Source organism: Cygnus olor, chromosome 5, assembly GCF_009769625.2.
Source record: "Cygnus olor isolate bCygOlo1 chromosome 5, bCygOlo1.pri.v2, whole genome shotgun sequence".
Taxonomy (NCBI): domain Eukaryota; kingdom Metazoa; phylum Chordata; class Aves; order Anseriformes; family Anatidae; genus Cygnus; species Cygnus olor.
Window position 1 is genome coordinate 23924565 of NC_049173.1, and position 22060 is coordinate 23946624.

Consider the following 22060-nt stretch of genomic DNA (forward strand, 5'->3'; position numbering starts at 1 on the left):
AAAACTATCTTTAGATTTGCCAAATAGCTTTACTTTATTATGAAATAGCTGCATTGTATTGGAGAAAATGGTAATTTGGGGAATAAAGTCATAAGCCAGGAGAGGACAGTAGTAGTGCCTGCTTTAATGCTTGAGTCTGGGTGTTAGAATACTCTCCTACCAAATAGGACAGTTCTCTCCAGGGAGAACTAAATCCCCACTGTCAGCCCCTCCAGGGGAATACCCCAGTCCCCATGCTTCAGGGCACAAAGGTGGCAGCGGATGATGCCAGCCTCTCGTGTTGACAGTACCGTGGTTTACACAGAGCATTTAACTACCAGGGGAAGTAGAGCAGGAGCTAGAAATGACTGCTGTTCTGTTTAGGAGAGACATCTGCTTTCAGTCACCTGCACTACAGAGGTTTGTTAATATATGACTTGGAACAGCATCAATTGATGAAACTGGCATTTCAAACCAGCTCACAGGTAGAGAACTATCAGGGATTTATGGTATGAAATTTCTGGAGTGCCAGCAGAAATTGCAGAAAACCCTATGTGGCCTTGATGACCAAGCTACTAGGTAAAGAAGATACCAACCAGCTTACTATTTCCTTTCATTTTTTTTATGGAGCCTTAAACACAGAGTCTTCCTTTTGTTTTGTTTAATGACATGTTACTGTTTAATTCCTTGCTTCAGTCTGGAAAACAATTACAAAATATTTTTGGTTTGTTCCTGACTAATGTTTTGCTTTTTTGGCCCTACTGCATCATCTAAATCTGAGAGAAAAGACAAGCTTTGCCCCATGTCTTAAAGTTAAAAACGTTCAAGGCAGTAAGGAAAGAAAGGTGTTAACAGACCCTTAAAATGTGCTCTGCCTCCAACCCTGTGGACTTCATAAGCTTAGCTGAGGGCTAAGCAGTAGAGGGAGATACTGTACTGGCAGAACCAGCCACCTGCCTGTCCCTTTGGTCTCCAGGTGCTGTTGAAAGCCCTGCAGGCATTCTTTGTGAAGTTACCACACTGCTTTAAGTATAGTGGGGTACCCAGTCCTGAGAAGTGTCTCAGCTTATCAATGCCAACTGCAACATGCTGAGACCAACATTTCATCCTGTAGGAATACCATGCCTGGCTACACAGCATCCTCCCCATCCACCACAAGGGCACAGCTTTCTAGTGATGAGTGGAAGCAGGCACTGAAGAAACCAGACTGTAAACTCAAGCCAATATCGATAGATTTCCTACCTTTTTCTTGTGCTCTCAGCAAGTGCGCTGCCCTGGTCTGTTTGCTCCAGCAGGAGGCACAGTACAGGGAAGGCAGCAACAAGCATCCACAAAATGAACAATTGTGTAAGAACTATAGAATACAACACAATACAATTGTTCTGCTGGAAGGGACCTCCAAAGATCATTGAGTCCAACTGCCTGACCACTTCAGGGCTAACCAAAGTTAAAGCAGATTAGTACGGGCATTCTCCAAGTGCCTCTTGAACACTGACAGGCATGGGGCATCAACCACCTCACTAGGCAGCCTGTTCCAGTGTTTGACCACCCTTATGGTAAAAAATTTTTTCTTACATCCAGCCTGAACCTCCCATGGCAGGGCTTTGCGTGTATAGACACATCCATTCACGTAAGGGCAAACAAAATAAAGCAATCTTGTGAGCAGTGCTCAGAAATGCATTGTCCGCTGTATTATATACCAACGACCATCAGTTTTTGCGAGAGTGATACCTCTGTTTCTCTCATTCCTTCTGATAGACCCACTGCTTCTGGATGGCCAAAGAACATGGGCTGACTCTGTCATCTTTAAACTTTGTTTCATTTCAAGGCTGTCTGTGCTCCCAAACAGAACCAAATCCTAGAGTATTCCCTCAGGCTTTGGCCAGCTGCTGATCCCCTCTCTGTTTCAGGGTGTCGAACAGCTGAGAAACTGGGCAGAAGACCCCCGACAAACCCCAGTTCACCTTGCTAAACAACTCCTACTACGCAGTACCTATTTCTCTCCAAGCTGTGTGCTGCGGCAGAAGATACAAATCCGATCTCACTCTCGAGCGCTGAGTTAGCTCAGTTCTGGCCAGCAGGAATCCTCCCTCCGTGTTAATGCCAGGGGGCTGAGTCCCAAAAACGAGGCTTTCCCCCAGCGGCACCCCAGCACCCAGCTCAGCCGGCTGGGAGCTTCCTAGAGCCGTGCTGAAGGGTGAAAGGCAGGTCTAATGTAGACATGATCTCCGTTAAACTGTTTCTTTCTCATTTAATGGCCTACCACGGAGATCTAAATGGAGATAAAGTAGCAGGGCTCAGAGAACCGCCAGGATGCTATCTTTATGCGGCATGACAATGTGCAGTGCTTAATTACACACCGTTAACCTATTTTAAGCAGGGGACATAACTGGGATGAATGGGGGGAAACGTCCTTGAAACCTCCTAATGCACACAGCTCGCGGGGGCCGCGGCTGGCTGAGGGGGGCCGGACACCGGCACCTCACCGCACAGGGTTCCCCCCAGCTCCGCCCCGAGGCCTGGAGGCAGCGGCGCCCCGGGGAGGGGGGAGAACCGGGCCGCGGCCGCTCGGGGCTGAGCCCCGTGAGGCGGCGGGGGGCGGCGGAGGCCTCAGGCGGGCCGCGGCCGCCCTCTGCCGGGCGTCGGCGGCGGCTGCCGGGGCCGTGAGGGGACTTGTTGCCGTGGGGCGGGCGCGCCGAGGGCGGAGGGTGCGGGTGTTTCACAAGGCCTGGCGTGTCTGAACCGCTTCTCGGCGTGAATCACGCGGAGCCAGAAAAGTGCTTCAAGCTGCCCTCTTGCTAAAAGGAAAAAAAAAAAAAAAAAGGGCGGGGGGGAATGTCCTGGTGTTGGAGATGTGTCTTGTTTTGAGAGAGCAGGGCGATCAAAGGGAGAGCAGAGAGGGGCTGTGTTCTGGGCAGCGTTCTGCCTGCGTGCTTCCGTCCCAAACCATACCCACCGGTATGGCTTGGCTCGGTCTGCAGGGAGACGCGAAGCCTTTTGCCTCTGGGGCACTGACTAATTCAGGTCTAGGCCTGAGGGAGGGGAAAAACATGATTTAAAAAAAAAAAAAAAAAAAGGACATTGTACGCTCTTGCTCAAGTATTTTTTTAGTGCCCATCACCGCAGCGAGTGGGTGGTGAGCCACGAGTTGCAGCTTGTTCAATAGCCTAAGGCACAGCTAGTTACACATCCACAGTGACGCACAGGCGCGAACTGATCGGCTCTCCCAGCTCTCCAAGTGTGGGCCTCAGCCACTGCTTGTTTGCAGAGGCACAGGGAGTGAAAAACACTCATCAGAGCTGTACAGAACCACAGCCCCTGCTGGAAAGGAGTACCACAGCCTGTCTTCTCCCCTATTCCATTTCACGTTCCTTGGGGCTCCCTTTGGTTGTTCAAGTTTATACCCCCTCTCCCTGGGCTGTGGCAGCCTGGAAAAGGCAGGTTTGTCATGATAAAATCAGGGAGTTAAATCTCTACATCTCCTAAAACCAAGGCAGGCTTTGCCATCAATTTCAGCAGAGCCAGGACTACAAGGAGCCTTTATTTCTGTCACTGCGTGGCACCTCACAGCCCTCTGCTTCCGGACACTGGGACACACGGATGTATGTCTGCATCTCCTCAGTGGGGTTTTGGGCAGACACACGTGTGTGGAACCTGCAATGGTCCCACAGATGACTTTCCAGCACCTCACAGGCTCCCTGGGGTGCCTGGCCCACATGTTGAGCACACTGCCCAGAGCACTGCATGGGAGGAAGAAGGACCCAATAGATGCTGTGGCTAACCAGCTCCAGCTGAAACGAGCTTATGAGGCACTCATTATTCAAACTGTAACAAAAAATGTTCTTTCTCCTCATGTCCTAATACACAGGCTTGCTTAACAGAAGCAAGTAAGGAGGAAAGCTCTGGCAAGCAGGACTTTAGGAACTGGCACAAGGGAACAAGGGGACAGACGGAGTTCACAGGGGTCACTGAACCTCAGCCTACTCACTGCAGCGGCCCCGTAACAGATGTTCCCAGGGCTCCCCAACTCACTCACTGGTAAAGAGCTGACCAGCAGAGCTGCTCAGAGCTCCCACTGAGCAACAGAAAAACAACAACACTCAATACAAATTCCTGCTGTGTGGGAAAACAGCGCTGCAGTTTCTGGAGGTATCCACCACACATCTTCGTTCCCTGAGAACAGGGGCTCCTGTCCAAGAGATCACGTCTTCGGTCTCCAGTAACCACCAGGGCCAACTCTCACACCAAATGGCTTCTGAGGTTACAGGAGCATTGCAGTTTCCATTTAAAGGGAAACATACACTGCTGATCCCCATGGTTACACAGAAAAACTGACTGCTAAAGGGGACAGAACTGGAAAGGAAAGAAAAAGAACCCAAGCTTGCATGCCTTTTTTTTTTTTTTTTTTCCAAATCCCACAACAGAAAACAAACTCTTCAGTCTGTAGGACCTGGCCAAAGTCCTTTTATTTGTGATTGGCCTCACTGAAAACATTTAAATTTAAAAAAAATCCAAAGAACTAGGTATTTGTTACCAAGTGCCACCTTGTGCTATCATCTGAGAGCCACAGTTCTGAAAGAAGGCATTTTAAGAACTTGGGTTAAGGATTTCAGAATAGTAGAGGGGTGATATGGGGATAGGGGAGGACAGAGAGGGAAATAGGGTCAAAACAGCAGATCAGATCATCTTAGGTCTCTTTCCACAGGTACACTGCATTAAGTCAGACTTCACAGTCAATTTAGAGGTGACCTACAAAGGCCAAATTTTTAGCCTTGGCTTTGATGTATACAAAAGGGTTGGTTGCAAGTTGTCTTCAAGAGGATTTTGCTTTTTTAAACTCAAAATATTTGGGAGAGCAAGAATGGTCTCCCGTGGATGTGCTGGTAAATTCCTTGGAGATGCAGAGAACTAAGGAAGGAAAATCAGAGAGACTTCACTGTGAGCACACTTTGCCACCTCAGCAGCTTACCTGGACTGTTACCAAAATGTCCGACTCCCAGTTTTGTCATGCAAACTCCATTGTCTAGGGTAGTTAGACTTTACAACCTTATTAGTTCTTCAGCTGCTTAGTATCTTTCAGGAAAAAGCCAAAGAAAACTTCACTAATAAAAAAAAACATCAGTAGAAATATAGCTATAAAAAAAAAAAAGAAAGAAAAAGGAAGGAAAAAGCCCAACTCTTTTTCGAGGTTCCTCTGAGCACTGCAAAGACACAAGTATGGGCATAAGCCTAGCATTTTCCCTTTGCAGGAAACCCTTGCATGTCACACTGTGCAGGATTAAAAGGAAAAAAAATCCCCCATCACAGCCATGCTACTGAGGGATTCTCAGGTGACTCTTTTGTCTTTTAGGGAGTTTCATTTTTCTGCCAGTTATCTTTACTGAGTCTAAACAGAAACACCAAGGAGAGCTCACCCCAGCAATGACATGGAGGGACAAGAGGACAAGAGCCTGTTAGCATTCCTGGAACATCCAGCTTATTAAAAAAAAAAAAAAAAAAAAAAAAAAAAGGAGGGAGAGAGAAGGAGAGGAAAAAACCCACCCTGGGCCTGCACACTGCAGCTTACCGCCATCTTGATGTCCTTGATGCGTGTCGATGGTGTGGAGGCGGCTGGCACCAGAACAGCCCAAGAGAAGGAATGAGAGGCCAATGGAGATTTATGTGAGGAGAGTGAGATGGACAAGGTAAAATTGTCAGGAGGAGTTGTTAGAAAGTAAAATATATTGTGACAATTCCACTCCTGCCGTTCATCAATAAACTGACAGATCATTTAGTGTCAATTAGGAGTGATAGATGGACAAGTCCCCATGATCCTGGGCCAAAATTAATGGCTGGGAGGGAGAGGGTGATTGAAAATGACGGCTGACATTGAGAGGAAAGTCCTGAAGGTCCCCAAGGGGCCATTACTTGCCTCATTCCCTTGCAGATCAATGCAGGGACAAACCCAAAAACAGACACTTCAAGACAAAACTTAATCAGACTTCCTTTTCTTTCGTCTCCTTCTAAGTTGTGCCCCCTCACTTGGTAGCCTCAATCCTTTGTACCTCTACTGTGCTCATCTCTGAGGACATCCACAGATGGCTGCAGGATGCAGAGGGAAGCTGCTGTCTTCCCCACAGGCAGAAGCCTGGCTCTGCTCCTAACATGGCAGTGTCACAAGGAAGCCCAGCCTGAGATTTATCTCAACATTGCTGGACTGGGAGTAGAGGGCAGACGCAATGACACGAGCTTTCCCCTGCCATGCCAGATAGAGAAACTCATGAGCACTTTACTACTCCCACTTGCAAGACAGGGATGGCCAGAGGTTCTATAAACCAGACACTCTTGAGGATCATTTCATATAGATACAACACAGGATAGTTTAAGCCCATCTTTTTGAAACAGGAGGTTTTTAACTTTAGCTACCTCTAGAGACCTTGAATCATAAAAAACCTTAATCTCTTAAATAACTTTCCTCCAGCTCCAGGGTGCAATCTCACCACTGCCCACCCTCCAGAGCCCTAAATCATGTCTACACATTGCTTGGGTTACCAAAACTGTTCCGCTCTAAAGGTCACCCCAACTGCATCCACTTCCTTCTGACAGGGCCTTGATATCCTGTGAAATGCATTCCTGGACACTGTACCAACACACGTTCCAAATTGTTCTGGTCATTCTCCTAAACAAGCCTTGATTATTCCAACTCCGTATGACCTACCCCTCAGAAAGGAGAGATTTCAGCTGTGGCTGGAGCACCTGTTGCTAAAATGCCAGGATCCCTATAGAAGAGAGGAGACACACGTGCAGGCGCTGGAAGGGATTTCCTCCTGAAAGCAGCACTTGCTTTTTGCTTGGAGGGCCACCTGAAATGAGCTGTGTTTATTCCACAACAACCCCAGCTGCTGCCTGGAGAACTGCATGAAATTTAAGGGGCTCACCACAGGGAGGTTTCAAGACCAAAGGGAACAAGGACCCAGGTAAACTGGAAGTGTCCCTAGAAGAAAAGAAAGAAGAAAAAAAAAAAAGAAAGAAACATACTAACAGGGACAAAAATGGAAGAAATTCTATAAGGATAATCAGCTATAAGTAAAGTCTGATAGATGAGATCAGCACAAGCTGGAATTAAACGGATCTTGGAAGCACCTCTCCTTTGTCAAATCCTCACTAGTGTGCAAAACTGAGTTCCCCTTTCCTTTTCCCATTGGCAGGCACTTTGTGTTTCTTCCTTCTGATGCAGGAGATAACTCGACAATAAAACCTCTGCTTTGCTTGTCACAAGTGTCAACACTGATGTCATTAAGGACATCAGCACAGCCTTCAGAATGGCACTTGGGCTCCATCCAGTGGTTGGAGAGCTGCTTCTCTAGAAAAAATCTGATGTAATTACTGTTATTTATATAATCTCAGCAGGGTACTAGGACCCAAGTGGCTGCCTAGGTTCTTGGCTGGTCCCCTTTCCTGTAACACTGTGGCTACAATATTGCTGGGGCAGCGAGGGGACTGCCTCTTCTCACAGAGAGCTGTTCTCTCTCTGTACAAATTAAAATAAGTACAGCAGCTTCAGTTGCAGAGGGCCCTCTCAGTAAGGAATAAAAATTCTTCTGTCACTATTTTGCACCATTTATTTGCTGATAGCAGAGGCCAAGTCTGAGGGTTTGCTCAGACACTTATCTGCAGTGCTCATTATTACCCATATTTACAAAATGGAACTCCTAGTAATGACAGATGTTTTACAGAGGTTCTGGAAGTCCAAAGAAATCTCTCCATGCTTGACTTTTGAAAATTTATCCAAAAAAAAAACAACACCATTTTAATAGCTCAATAGTTGGGAATTTAAATATCTGACACTATGCTATGGGGACTGGTGATAAAATTACCTTATCTTACTTCCACACAATCTGTGCAAATTAATTTTAAAACCAGTTACAGGCTGGAAAAAGGGGTCTCCTCCTCTTCTTATCTTGCAATAGTCTGAGACAGCACTAGTCTGATGGAAGGAACCAGCAAGATGGTGAGAATATCTGCAAGTTTACCTAGGTATGACAAGATCTGGGCAGGTAAGGGACTAGAAAGGAGCAGCAAAGGTAGAAAAAACAGGAAACCACGTTGCAAATGAAATTCTACTCTAACATGTCCCAAATGGAAATACAAAGAACAATTTCAAATCATCATTTCACACTGATAAGACTTTGAACTAGAAATACAGCAGAAAAGAGTTTAAGTATCCCTGCAGGGAAAGCAACAAGTATGCAGTTGCAACTGGCTGAATCTGTCAGAAACAGAACTAAAAGCTTAGACCTCAAATAGGGAAGAGAACACACAGACAGTGACAAGAGTACTTCACAAGTGGCTGCAGTATCCCATCTGGCCTACAACATATTCACACAACACAGAAAATCGAACTGCAGCCACTCTGCTCACCCTTCCTTTCTAAGCAAAAGATCACGGATTTCAATACCGTCAGTTTGAAATTACTTAAAATTACTGAAAGCAGTATGCTTCCCAAGCGTAGGCTCAGTTACACTGGCATAGGAGTCCTTATAGCTGCACCAGATATATCAAGAGAAGCATGTTATTCTAGTGTAGTTACATCTCCCCTAGTGAAATTGGAGCAAGTCAACATGATGGGCTTCCAAACTGAGTCAAATTGGTAGAAAAGCTGTGGGGAGATAAAGCCTGAGAAAACAGAAACAAGAAAGCTGCAGCAACATCGGTATGACATCAGCCGATGACTCAGACTTTTCACATGAGGGCTTTACTCTGGGATATGTCACAAAGACAGCCTCACAGGCCAGCATCTCAGACTTTTCTGAGGAAGAGAAGGAGAGAGGGAGAGAGATCACCCTGTTGAGAATCCGCCGCTGAAGGAAAGAACTGTCAGGGAAACGGTTGTACAAAAGTCTCATCCCTCCTATGCCTAAAGAAAGTCATAACAAGACTTGCCATCATAAAATGCATTCCATAAAAGCTCTTAATACAAAGGAAGAGAATGCTGTCAGATAAGGCATGATACTGTATGCGTGAAAGAGCAAGGGGCACGTCTTCATCTCACATCCCACTGGGCAGGGTCATACAGGTAGAAAGGTCTGCAGCCCCCTAGCTCCTGTTCTGCTTCTTCAGCTGAATTGTGTCCAACCTCGTAGGAGCGTTTACTCCAAGCACCTGCTGTATCTATAAACCATGCAATTGGGATGCTAGACAAGTATCACTGACAGCTACTGCAATCTATCAGATGAGGCTGAAGTTAAACCATGGAAAACATCCTAGAGTAGCACACAGCACAGTGCCATTACATTAGGAACCCACACACTGTCCTTCAGGGCACATTAGGCTCAGTCCTGAATAACTATATTAGCTCCTATCCAGTCCCTCACGTAGCCACCAATTACATGATTTATTTTTCCTAAGCAATGCAATTCACCCTTGTTCTCTGCTATCACATTTCCATAAAGCTTCTACTTGGTTCTACAAAGAGCTGATTTATTCTTCGGAGACAAACAAAGAGCGATAATTTTCCCAGAAAAGTACTGTTTTGCAGAATATTGACAACCTTTCTCACCTCCTAAGAAATACTGACTACGTAACAGGTCTCTGGATGCTCTGTCCCATTCTCAGGGTTCCAGGAAAGAAAATATATAACTTTTCCAGAAATCTGAGTGCCTCCAAAGCACATGTCCAGACATATACACTCTTACTATAGGCCTTAATGTATACAAGCAATCTCATACCGCTCCATGGCAGAGGCCTTCAGTTCAGTGAATAGAAAATATAACACCAGCGTAACTTCACAGCTTAAAAAATAATTAATAGATTGAAATCTCCTCCTAGTCTGAACTATCTTTTAGTTTTGATACCCATTCTATTAGCATGTCTGAATATTTCCTTTCTATTAGATGTCCTTCATAAGCATCAGGCTTCTCAACATACATTGCACAATTTGTACAGTTTTTTCTTCCGTCTCTTCTCTCTGACCATCTCCATCCATCTCCATTATAGCACAACCCCATACACACATACACATTGACAAATTTGACCTTTACTGTCAAGGCTAATCACTAAATCCCAAACTGTTCATTGCACACTTGTCAGTGGGACACTGTCATGTGTCACTCTCCTGGAAAGGACGCAGGCAGTCAAATCCCACCCCACCAGCTCCTGTATTTAACATGCTCATTATGTTCTTGGGCTCCTTCCAGTTACTACACCAGGTGAGGAATACAATGCCTCCCACAGACAGAGATGTGTACACACTTCTGAGCCCATCCAGAAGTGTCAAATTATAAAGAGCATTTGCTAGTGGAACCGTGCAAGAGCAACACTTCAAATGGTTTCAAGGAGTTATAAGGATAGTGGAGATACAAGCCATCTGCAAGATTCAGAATTTTTTTTCCAATGCCTGTGGCAGTAAAGCCCAACCAGTGATGTTCAGTTAATCCACGCCTAAGCTCTTAATAAAAAAAGAGGTGAGTACTCACTTGGTAGTTGCCAGTACAGGATCATCTGCCCAGCCTCCTTGCCGGCGTGGGGGTTTGGGTGGTGGATCCTTTAATAAAGAGGAGAGACACGTTACAGCCAGCTCCAGTCAAGCCAAAGTCAAGCCACTTCTGACACCATGTTCACACATACTAAAGTAACAACTTACCAAACAGAGAGACAATGGTTAAGATGCTGTTTAATCATAAATAAAAGGAAGAGATATATTGCAGGACAGTTTTTTAAGTGTCTTTGTAAGCAAAAGATGTACCACTAGTCAACATCTTGACAAGTTGCAGGTCTGTGTGTCTTTGACTTGCCCAAGACACAAAGGAGATTTGATCTGCAGAGGACGCGCTGTCCAAGGCACGTTTCACGGGGAACACCTTCATTACCTATACTCACATTTCAGCTGGGAGCATCGCATTTTACATGTTTGCTAGGGCACAGGTCAGTCAGCACACATTTTAGACAACTCATTTTAGATGAGGAATTGTTCCCTCAAGTGTCTGCTTTTCTCCACTGGCTAGAATAGGAAGTTAGACGACAAGTTCAGATACAGACAGACATATCAAAGACCTCTAAAATTAGGGGAGACAAACCCTAACACCACCACCACTTCTGAAACACTAAAGGGAAAGTTCATTTGGAGCTTAAAGACACTCCCTGCTATGTTCTTGCACTGTCTTGTGTGGCACTCCGCCGCATGGCAAGAGAAGACAAGCATTCAGCTTGGGGCTTACGATGGGAATTTTCAAAGACTGGGCGCACCGTGTGGGAGCTGCCCATCGTCTTCTGCAGTTTGGGGCTCAGCCCTCTGCCTGAAGCACCTTGTACAGCAGTGTCTTCAGCGTTTTGTGTGGCAGGCAGTGGTGAAAGCAGGGGAGCAAGGTGAACCCCGTGGATGAACTTAAGTTTATGTAGCTCCCAGTTGATGGTGCCCAGCTGCACAGACCTGTGAAAGGACCATTGGAAGAAGGGATAATTGGGTAAAGTGATGTCTGAAAGTGAGGAAAACATGGTCAATGCAAAGGTGTCTAAGCTAGAGAAATGGAGAGGGGACATGTGGCTCCCACAGCTTTTAAGAAAGGGAACAGACTGGGTGACTCCTGAGGATTTCTGATTTGACAGAGGGGAGCTTGCATGTGTGGTGGGGTCAGCCCCGAGCCAAAGCCAAATTGTCTCTTGCCACAGATGAGGAAGGGGCTGAGCTAACCCCTGATGGTAGGGGTCTCCCGTGTTTATTTCTTGAAGCAGAAGCATTGTTTGTGAGTGTGGGAAATGAAGAGAGCCTGCCAGGGGCAGCCGCTGCCTGCTGCAGGGAGGGGGCACGACCCTGCATAGCTCCCTGATAGGAGCAAAAATAGTCATTCTCCAAAAATAAACAGGGAGCAGGAATGAGGCAGGAGCTGCAGTCCCAAAATACCAGCTTTCTTCGGCAAAGGGAGCACAGGAGGGCAGAGGGACAGGCAGGGAGCGTGAAACGCAGGAAACAGCCTCCTTATATGGGCTCATCCGCAGGGGACAGAGCTCAGCCGACTGGAATGGCCATGTCACAGAATGTGAAGCCTTCGGGGGCCCAAGTGAATGGAGTTTTCTGATCTTTAAATGATTCCCCCAGATTCTTAAGATGCCAAACCAGAGAAGAGGCTGCAGTGCCAAAAAAGGAGCATTTTGAATTCGGTTGATCTGGACACACCCAGAGCCCAGGAAAAAGGGGAAAAACACACCACATATGGGCGTGCGTGCCCACATAAACATCCCTATTCCCATTACACACACCCCTACCTCAAAAACACACTCCCTCCCACGCTGATCCTTCCCATGCAAACAACCCTTCTCCCTCCTCCCCGCATGCCATCCCCCAGATCAGCAGCAGCCCATGTTCCCTTACAACTCCTCGCAAAGGCACACCGAGGTATACACATGCCACCAAAGAGCTTGGGCAGAAGGCTGAGGGAAAACAGCATCTCCAGAGCACTCCCGTGTACTTGGAATTTCAAAAACCCCATCCCCAAAACTAATCTTTAACTCCAAGATAAGTCAAGCTGGGCACTCCAGATGAAAGGGTGCTGAGAATGACTGCCCCAGTGCTTGCACAGGACATGGCTCCATTGTGATTAGGGGCTTGATTCCAACATCTTCCCAATTTTATAATGCTTTCCCATCGATCATACGCATCAGGCAACCGCGAATGTCTGTCAGACCCTGACAAACAGCTCACGTATACCTACAGGCCTTCTATTCCTCTTGCAATAAATCAGGCAATTCTTTTTGAACTGCCCACAGGAGCACTAGCAACAGGAAAGGCAATGTTAACTGTCAGCCGAGGATAAATAGTTTTTCTTCGTCGGTTGCCTGTAAAGTGCCATAATAAGGTCACATGCCACATGCACTTTTGTCAAGTAAATAAACTTACCTTCATATGCCTTCCCATTTCTAAAATGTAATTTACAATTGAGAATGCAACGTCGTGCATGGCGATAATATGGTCATGGTTAGGGGCCTTGCAGCTGCAAGCAAGAGCTTGAGGGAGAAAGTGAGAAGAATGTCAAGCCTGGAGGGAGCAGGGCAGAAATGGCAGATGTAGTTCTTCTGTAATGGAGCAAACAGGCTCCTGAACACACTTTTCTGATGAAAAAGACTGTGGGCTTTAAATGATTAGCACCTGTTGGTACTATGTGCTATATCTTGGGCAAGAGTTTTATTATATAAAGCTATGAACCCAAAGCAATTTAGCATTCAAAACACTGAGACTCCACCAGCTCCTGACAACAGTGTCCTCTCTCATGTCCTCTCTCAACCACACCACTTACTAACCACTTGTTTGCTGTGGTTTGCTTTTCTGCTTAAGTTTTGCCAGTTATCTCCAGAAGATTTTCCGTACCTTAGTTTCTGCAGATTGTCTGCTTGTATGGGCATGTTGCCATGGTCTTATTTTATTTCTTCTCAGAAATTCAGTTCAGTGCCATTTTCATGAAGGCAGGATTTCCCAAGCCTTCTTCCCAACACTTTCATACTACCACCGTAATCAGGGTTTTATCTCTGCCTTTGAAAAATGACTGGCCTTGCTCGGTGAGCCTGAATTCCATCTCTCTTGCATTAATGCAGAAACGCTACCTTCTTCTTTATCTGTAGTCAGGCCCCTTCTTATCAGACAGGTGTTCGATTCTAATTTGGCTTCCTCATTAAGACAGAAATTTCCAACATACTTGTCAGATCATGTCTGCTGTTTTGAAGGTGCTAGTCGGATATCGCTTCCCTCACGGAAGCAACTAACCTGTGTCTCTGTGGGTCCTGAGGATCCAGCAAAGTTTCTGTTAAGACCCACCACAACGCAGGCAGATTACGGACACGTTGGGTCCCTCAGATTCTCAGGAGGGTCTGGAAATGTGAATTAATTTACCTTCATCAACATGACAACTCCTTTGAAACAGCAAGCACCCTGTGCAGGGAAACAGGGACTCAAATGACATTGACAGTATGCAACAGAGGACGTACAATCTTTCTGTCATGCTGTACATCTCCTTAAAATGTGTAGGATCTGTGGTCTGCCCCATATGAAAACACGGTGAGATTTGTGTGTGGTTTGTGTCCTGTTTTCACCTAGTCATGACCATGGAGCAGAAAGAAAGAAAGGAGTACGTCCAGACTAGAGCTTCCTTTTCTCCAGTAGGTTGCCAGAGTTTCCCCTGACTGAGGAAAAGCAAATGTTCACAAACAAGCCTGATTAATTAGTTTTGACTGTTGCCAGTTAAGGAGCTGTAAGTCAAATAGCTTCTAAGCAGCTACATAACACTCACAATCCACACAGATCTCAGAGCACAAATGATATCAAAAAGGGTTCAATTTCCAGATCTAGGCAAGCCCAGTTTTTTCTTACAAAGAGCAGCCCATCTCTGCTAGCCCTCTTTATCACATCCACAGACAGTAGAAATAACACATCTGATTGTGATGAACCCCCTCCAAGGACTTCTGCATGTCTTAAATGCCTAGTAGAAAAGACTGGATTTTCATTTCTTTCATGATGTGTCATTCTTCATAGTCACTGACCTTCCTTTATAAGGGAAACTGCTACTGAGACAAACATTTCTTGGGGGGGCTTCAAATATTCTCCATCATCCACCACAGCAGGTAATGGAGCAGCTCATTTTGTTAAACAGTTGTCAAGAGTTTCTTCCCTAAAACAATGGTCAGCTCCAGCTAACTAGTCCATTTACGTGTGTACCTGCTGAGAAGTTGGCACATTGCAGCATCCGACACCTTAACCTGCCTCAAGAGTTATTGCTCTTTCCTGCATGAAACCACCGCAGCGTCACACAACAATCTGATTCTGTGAGCAGGGCATTACCAGGTGGAAATCCCTCACAACCCACAGTTACAGGGCTATGCCCCTTCTATCCCCCCTAGATGTAAACATCTCTCACCCAATTTGCTCCTACCTTGTGCTACCTACTAACAGAAGCGCTCCCATCCATCTACACCACTCCTACCGTTCTTTTACTTCCTTCAGTTGGGTCTGGGAGAATTCAAAGCATGAAATAGATGTGTGGAAAGAAAAGGAAAAGCTTTCAATAAAATTATTTCCTATGCGAGTGTCAGGGTCTGTCCCTAATCCGCATCAAGGTAGCCAAGCAGGAAGGACACGACTAGAAAGGCTGGGAAACATGGCTGACCAGAAATGCTATTTCAGTAGATGTCATCAGAAGTCTAGCAGATAACCTCAGAAAGCTGAAAATAACTGCCCTGCCGGCCAGCCGCTTGGGGTGCACGGGAGAGAGGCAGCGCAAGGCCTTGGGGAGCTCCGGGCCACACAGTGCTGGGGCTCACACTGGGGAAGTTGGCCTAATTAGGGAACAAAAGTTCAGCTGCATTTTTGAGATTCCTCCTGGAGAATCTGGCCAACTTCCAGCTGAGCGGTCCCCGGGAACAGGCTCGGAGTCCAGCATTTCTACAAGCAACCAGAAGACCACTGGAAAAAAAAAATGAAAAAGAAAAGACGCAATCCCTATAAAAAGTAAGCAGGTAAAAAAGCCAGTGCTTCCCTGGATGCCGGTTCCCATCAGTGGAGGGTGTTTATTAACAGAATCCAAACAGAGGACAGAGACTCTTGGACACGGAGGGACAAATTCAGCCGAGCCCAGGACACACACACGCAAAAATGGCATTCAAAACGTGCACCAGCTACAGGAAAATCTGCCTCAGAGAGCCCTCCCAGGTTCCCAGAAAGGCCTGTCACTTCAAGAGCTACCTACTGCCAGTCCACCCCACTCCCAATTGCATGCCTAAGAAGGCAAACCCTGGCAACAAACCATACAGAGAAAGTAGCTATTCCCTGGTGAGAGCTGTTCTACAAGCTGAAGATCACAAGAGAGAACAGGATGCTAGAGAAAACACAGTGAGACCGCAACGTCTTTGGGATGTGAACTATTTGTCCACCATTCCCTAGATCTTACTGCCACACAAGCTATAGATCCCAAAAGGGCTACAAGAGACTGTGTTAGTATTATACACGTCCTTTTAGGTCTTCTTAGGTAACGAACTCTCTAACTAGAGTGGCTGGACAGTGCCTATTTTTGCCTAAATAATGTCCCCCAGTGAACACACAGCTGAGTGCATCCAGTGTCGGGCTCCTCCGTCCCACGTCTCCGAGCCATAGGCAGGAAATGTGGGGAAGATCACCTGGGGAGCGGCTGCTAGGCAGATTGAGACCAGACCAGACAAAGCAATGAGAGTTTGGAGCTGGGTGCCAACCGCTGTGCGAGGGTAAGAACTGGGTCAGGAAAATACCGCTCTGATTAAAGGCCCTGATCATACAGAGCCCAAGGCCATGTCTACACCACAGGTGCAGACACACCTGCAGGCAGGATCCCTGTGAGTCAGCTCGAGTCTGGAAAGGCTCTGGCTTGAGTTGCTTCTGGTAACCACGCTTGTACCACCCCGCAGCACTGCCCAGCTGGTGCAGGTTGCTTCTCACCGGGGGATCCGTGTCATCTACCCTGTCTTTTACAATGCAAACACACAAACCTCGCCAAATAAGCCCACCACTGGCTTCACATTTCAGGGACTTAAACATCTGATGACTGTTCTTCCAACAACCACTCATTGAAAGCATTTGCTCCTGACATGTCTTCTTAACCTAAAAAGCAACCACTGGGACCTAGAGCTACAGAAGGACTTCACTGCCCCTCTGGAAAGGTCAGATCCTCAAATTCTCTTTGCAATTGTCGCTTTAAAGCATGTCATCGCTCAAACTTTGAGTGATAAAGAGGCATAGATGTCAGCATCCACCTAGTTACGGGGCAGAAATCAGGTGTTCTGCCCGTTATAGCCCATGAAACACCTCAAGGCTACCTGTGGCATGCCTGCCAAAACAGAACTATAGAGCAAAGTTCCAGCTGGATTCACTAGGACTAAACCAGATGTCTTCCTGCTCAAATGTTGTTACCTTGAGATAAGAAAGTCCTTCCCTGCGGCCCAAAACTTCTTTCAGTTCCCTTCTGCAAAGCAGAGCAGCTTCAAGAGAAGGGACTGAGAGCCTTCTCAGACCAGAACAGCTCACAGGTTTGTCATTAGACATAATATTCTCTAGGGAAGTGGGAAACATGACTTGATACATCTGTCAGGAGGAGAAAGAGGGGAATAAAATCAGTATCTTCCAGCCTGCAAAGGAGATGGTGTGTTTGATCTTTGAGTTTATGCATAAAACATGTGGCTTCAATGTCAAAATCAACACCTCCATCCCTGGTGCTCCCTGAGGAAAAAGGTCCTGCTCCACTGCTGATGGCTACAAAGCTCCAGGATGGGGACCAGGATCCCTCCTTGCTAGTGCAAGGACTTGCTCTCCTACAGCTCTCACAGAGATGCCAGGACTCCGCAGAAGAGCAGGGTTTCAGCCACACTGCAGTCCCCAGTCACTCTTTACCACCTTAACAGATCCATGGTCCCATCCTGATAGTCTACATACCACACAGTTTGGGGACCTAAACGGGATAAAATAGTGGATTTTGCTGTTAGGGTAAGGGATCTAAATCCCTCCGTGGATCTGTGTTTAGGGAATCCCCACTGTTTTCCTGCACCAAGTTCTATCCCTCCTTTCAGGCAGGAGCTAAAGTAAACTGGAGAAAGGACTTGTCCAAGGCCCCAGAGCAAATCTGTGGCAAAGCCAGGAAGAGAACCCAGCAAAAATCTTGGCTCCCAGCCACGTTCATACTCCTCCTGCTTATTCTGCCTCTGCAAATTAACTGAGATATTAGGATACACCCTTTATTATACCATTGATCAGCCTTACAGCCTTTGGAAGGTGCAGCCAAATGAGTGATTCAGCTGGCAAAAATTCAGATGCAAGATGAGTGGTTTGCCAGGGGATGCAAAATGAGTCTCAGAGCAGGCAGATGGCTGGAGGGCAGGACTTCAGCAGGTACGTTCACATCAACAGCACAGATGGGGCTGCGTGCTACTATTCGGGCAGCCACAAACTATCTTCACAGCAGCAAGAGGAAAGGGACCAAATCCAGGAAGAGTTCAGATTGTAACACTCAGCACAGCCCAAAGGGAGTTCAGAAAAGGGTTGCATGAGCCATCAGGGGGACAGAGGGGCCAACCTCGGACAGATGATTCAAGAAGCCAAGTATTTCAGCTTGGCCAGGCAATGACTAAGGGAGGGATATACTGCAACTAAACAAGTTTTGGATCACACTTTTTATTATAAAGTTCCACTAATAGTTGGTTCGGAAGGGGCTTGCGATACAATTAATAGAAGTTAGGAAGCATTTTAAAGTCATAAGTATTAAAAGTTACAAGTCAGATTTCTGAGTGCTCCATTAACCATTTTGTTACCCTTCACAGGCATGTACAAGTGGAAAAATACTTTCAAGGGTGACTGTGCTGCTTAAGAGCATAAGCCTGAATAAAGGGTGCAGGAATTATTCAGACAGGAGGGGTTTCAAAGAGGAGATCACTTCATACCAAGGAAAATCTCCTTCCCAGGGACCATTGCACAACATCCGTGAAGCAACAACAATTGCTTATGTAGAAGTCACATCAGTTTAATTGTTTTGAAGAAATTCAGCAGCCAGGAGCAAGAAGACACCTGCAGCATGTGACCAGCCACCACTCAGTACAGCAGACTTTGGGAATCAATGAATTAGGACAAGGCAAGGAGATGGAATTAGTTCCAATGAAATGACTGTAAGGACTGGTTACAGGGAGGTAAAAAAAATAAAAAAGAAGGCTTAGGTTAAAATTAGGAAAAAAATGAGCAAAAAAATCTATTGGGTGACCAGTCCCCAAAACTAGACTCATCCGCAAGAGGTCTGTTTGTCTGATAAATGAAAAAGTGCTCTAGATATAGTTGTGAACCATCCATCTCTGATTAATAAACTCAGTGGATCTTTCTTACAGTATCATCTCTGGCACTACCGAGAGAAAACTGAGCATATCTGAATAGTCTTAACTCCTTGTGATAAGTATACCCCACCAAGGCCAGAAATAATGAGATGGTCAATACAGGTTTCTTTTCTGGGCTTTAAACTTCACAAATGGACCTAGTACACTACCACTACAGGGCTGGTGCTTCAGCAGAACGAATCAGTGTGTGGGAAAGGATGCTTTAACTATCTAACATATAAAGAGAGCTACTCTAGCCAGGAAAAGTCAGCAACACCAATTCCATCCCTCAGAAGAGTGGAAGACTATTAGCACAGAGACTTTAACAGAAACAGGCACTAATTCGTAGTTTGTTCTGAACAGCACCACCTTGTCTCCTAATGCCAAATGAATGCCGAGATGTATTTTAGCTTTGCTGTATGACGAGAGAGGATAAGTGTATTCCTTTCCTCTGTGTAGCGGGAGGTAGTAAGAAGCACTATGCCATCCCATTAACCACAGGTATAAGCATTCCAGAGCAGGTACAGTAAAGAGGAAGGGCTCACAGGAAATAGACAAGCACACATCCCTATTACTACCAGCTGGCCTTCTCGTCTGGGGCACCAGCAGGACTCCATAATCCCTTAAGACAAGTTTTCATGTTATGGGAGCGAGCTAAACATAGTGGACAGGGCATCTAGGTAGGCTCAGATAGGTTCTGTACTTCATTAGCTAATTGTTGCCCTGACTTTTAAATGAAAATAGAACATCTTTCCAGTGGCCACGTGTAGGTCTGTGACCTCAGTACAAGATGCAGCAGCTGATAACAGCAGCTGTTAGAAAGATAATTAAAAACAAAAACAACAACAACAGAACTGTCAATAATAGGAACAGAGGATGCAGGAGAGGTACTGCATCTCAGGCATGATTTTTTCTTATTCTCCAGTGCTAGAGTCCCCTCCTCAGGTAGTCTCCAGACACATGGATAGGGTGGTCCTACTAGTCCCCTTCAGAGGAGCCAGCATCTATCTAGAAAGCTTCTAGTCTTACATGGTCAACCTTTTCCTCAGAGTCTTCATCCTAGAAGGATAAGGAGGGAAAAAGAGAGAAAGAAGTTAAAAGGAAAAGCTACAGAACTCTACGTAAAATAGCGTGGAAGATCGATGTGAACGGCTGTCCCACAGCACACACTTTGCAACCTTCATCGCTTGAACGAAGTACAAAGTTGATCCCATTGTTGTAAGATTTTATATCCACAGTCATCTATGCGTATACAAACTGTAATACTACAAAGCATGCCTGTTTGACTGCAGAGGCAGGAAAGTCTGCCAGCAGTCATATCCTTGAAAGGAATACTAAAAGAAAAAAAAACCACACAACTACAAATGAAAGTGAGAGGAGAATAAACTTAGTTCTAGTAGCATGAGAAAACCCAGATTTTTCAGTCACATAGGATGCTAGAAAGGTTTGAATGGACAGACACTGCAACCGTGCCAGAGCCCACAAAGGATGCCAGACCAGTCATGCTGGGGGTTATACTCCATAGCAGCTTCCACCTCTATTTTCAGGAGCCACTGTTTCTCAGACCAAATTCAGATCCTCCACTGGGAGCAGGAGCTGTAGCCGTTAGCATAAGTTAGCCTTAGCTGACGATAGTGTTGTGTAAGTGCACGAACTTCAGTTAACCCCATTGTATAAGGGAGCAGCTTAGTTACGGGGCAGATGAGTAACTGCAGTAAAGCAGCCTCTTAATCACTGCGAAACTTGTGAGCTGGTTGAGAACCTTCTGATGAGCAGACTGCCAGAACCAGCAGCAGCAACAACCACTTGTTAGGCACCAAATACAAGGAGGAGGCAATTAAGAATCTGGTAATCTCTATACAGTCCTAGAATAACAGCATTCACATCATTCAGGGAGAGACTATAATGTATCCCACAACCCTGCACCAGAACTAAGCACAGCATAGCTGGAACCACTATGCTAACCTACCTTTCTTCCGGACTGCATCTTCTCTCCTCTGGAACAGGGAAGTCATGTAATTTACAAATTCCTTGTATCTCTGATTAAAGTGTTTTGGTATTTGAGTTCACCTGGTCTCTGTGCTGTCATTTGGCCTTATGGTCTTACTGTGGCAAGAACAGAGGGAGGCTACATGCAGGTTAGGGCAGCAGGGGTACAGAAGTGTCCGTATCAGTGAGCAGTGTAAATGAAATCGGATTCACCTAACTGGTAAAATCTGTCAGAACTGTGTATCTGTCAACCAGGGGCCCCTCGTTCTCCCACCTGAGAGCAAAAAGGCTTCTGCAGGACCCAACATGACCTAAACTTCTCTGGGTGGACAGAACCCAGGCAGTACAGGACTCACAGTCGCACTGAAGGAAATCCAGCTGGACAACACGTGTTGAAAAAGCATTTAAATAAAAGCATTTAAATAACCTCCTCTTTGAGCAATCTTCCATCTGGATTTCACCCTCAGCAACTGCTGTGTAGCTGTTTGTTCACTTGGGTTAGATAACCAGAGTACTGTTTAAATGCAGCTTGGATGTCAGCCTCAGGAACGTGGCCAGAAGTCACTACCATGAGTGTCTGTAAGCTGGGTGGTAGAAATCCAAATAGCTGCTCTGCAAAAGTTACCTGCGGGAACATCCTTCCAACGTCCAGTGGAATCACCTCGAGCTTTTGTCTGTCTGCACAAACCTTGCCTATATTTTTGCAGCACAGAAATAATCATTTTTAAGTATCACCCATGGACCAGAACTGTATAAGCAGGCTTATAGATATTAGGTAGGACAATACGCGAAGAACATACTTTCAGAAGTGAGAGCACAGAGACTTTCTGCAGGCCTTGGTGAAACATGTGGAAGAAGCCCATCAGGGATCTTAAATGATTTTGAACAAACCATGATATTAAGTGAAAGAAACCCTCTCTTACCTGTATGGAGGTATTCTCAGCATAGCCTGGAAAACCCTCATCCTTTAGACTGATACACTGCCTGTTAAAAGCAGAGGATCTACAAAGTGCTGCCAGAGGGACATCAACAACACCATGTTGAATTCATAAGAGGCAGAAACCCAACGAAGTCTTGGACAAAGTCCCAAGAGAATCCCGTCACTGTAGGATAAAAAGAAAACTGACTGGAAGCAGAATAACATGAAAATGTTTTTGCATACTAATTTCTTATGGAACAACAAATAGTTCACTCTTGCTGAGAGGAGACACAGAAAAGGAAAAAAATCCTGATATATTTAAATGAAAGGGTT

The 22060-nt window shown here is 45.8% G+C and overlaps 1 protein-coding gene across 2 annotated transcripts in view; it reads right to left on the reverse strand.

Moving 5' to 3' along the window:
- IFT43 (intraflagellar transport 43) overlaps positions 1-22060 on the reverse strand; it is a 45086-nt gene that overhangs the window by 18449 nt on the left and 4577 nt on the right. Inside the window, exons 3-4 of one of the 2 annotated variants that reach the window (XM_040560527.1) lie at positions 19849-19878; positions 10434-10501 (exon numbers count right to left, since the gene is read on the reverse strand). In XM_040560527.1, the coding sequence (XP_040416461.1) occupies positions 10434-10501; positions 19849-19878 (98 nt within the window). The remainder of the gene's footprint in view (positions 1-10433; positions 10502-19848; positions 19879-22060) is intronic. The other variant, XM_040560528.1, reaches the window with a different exon arrangement.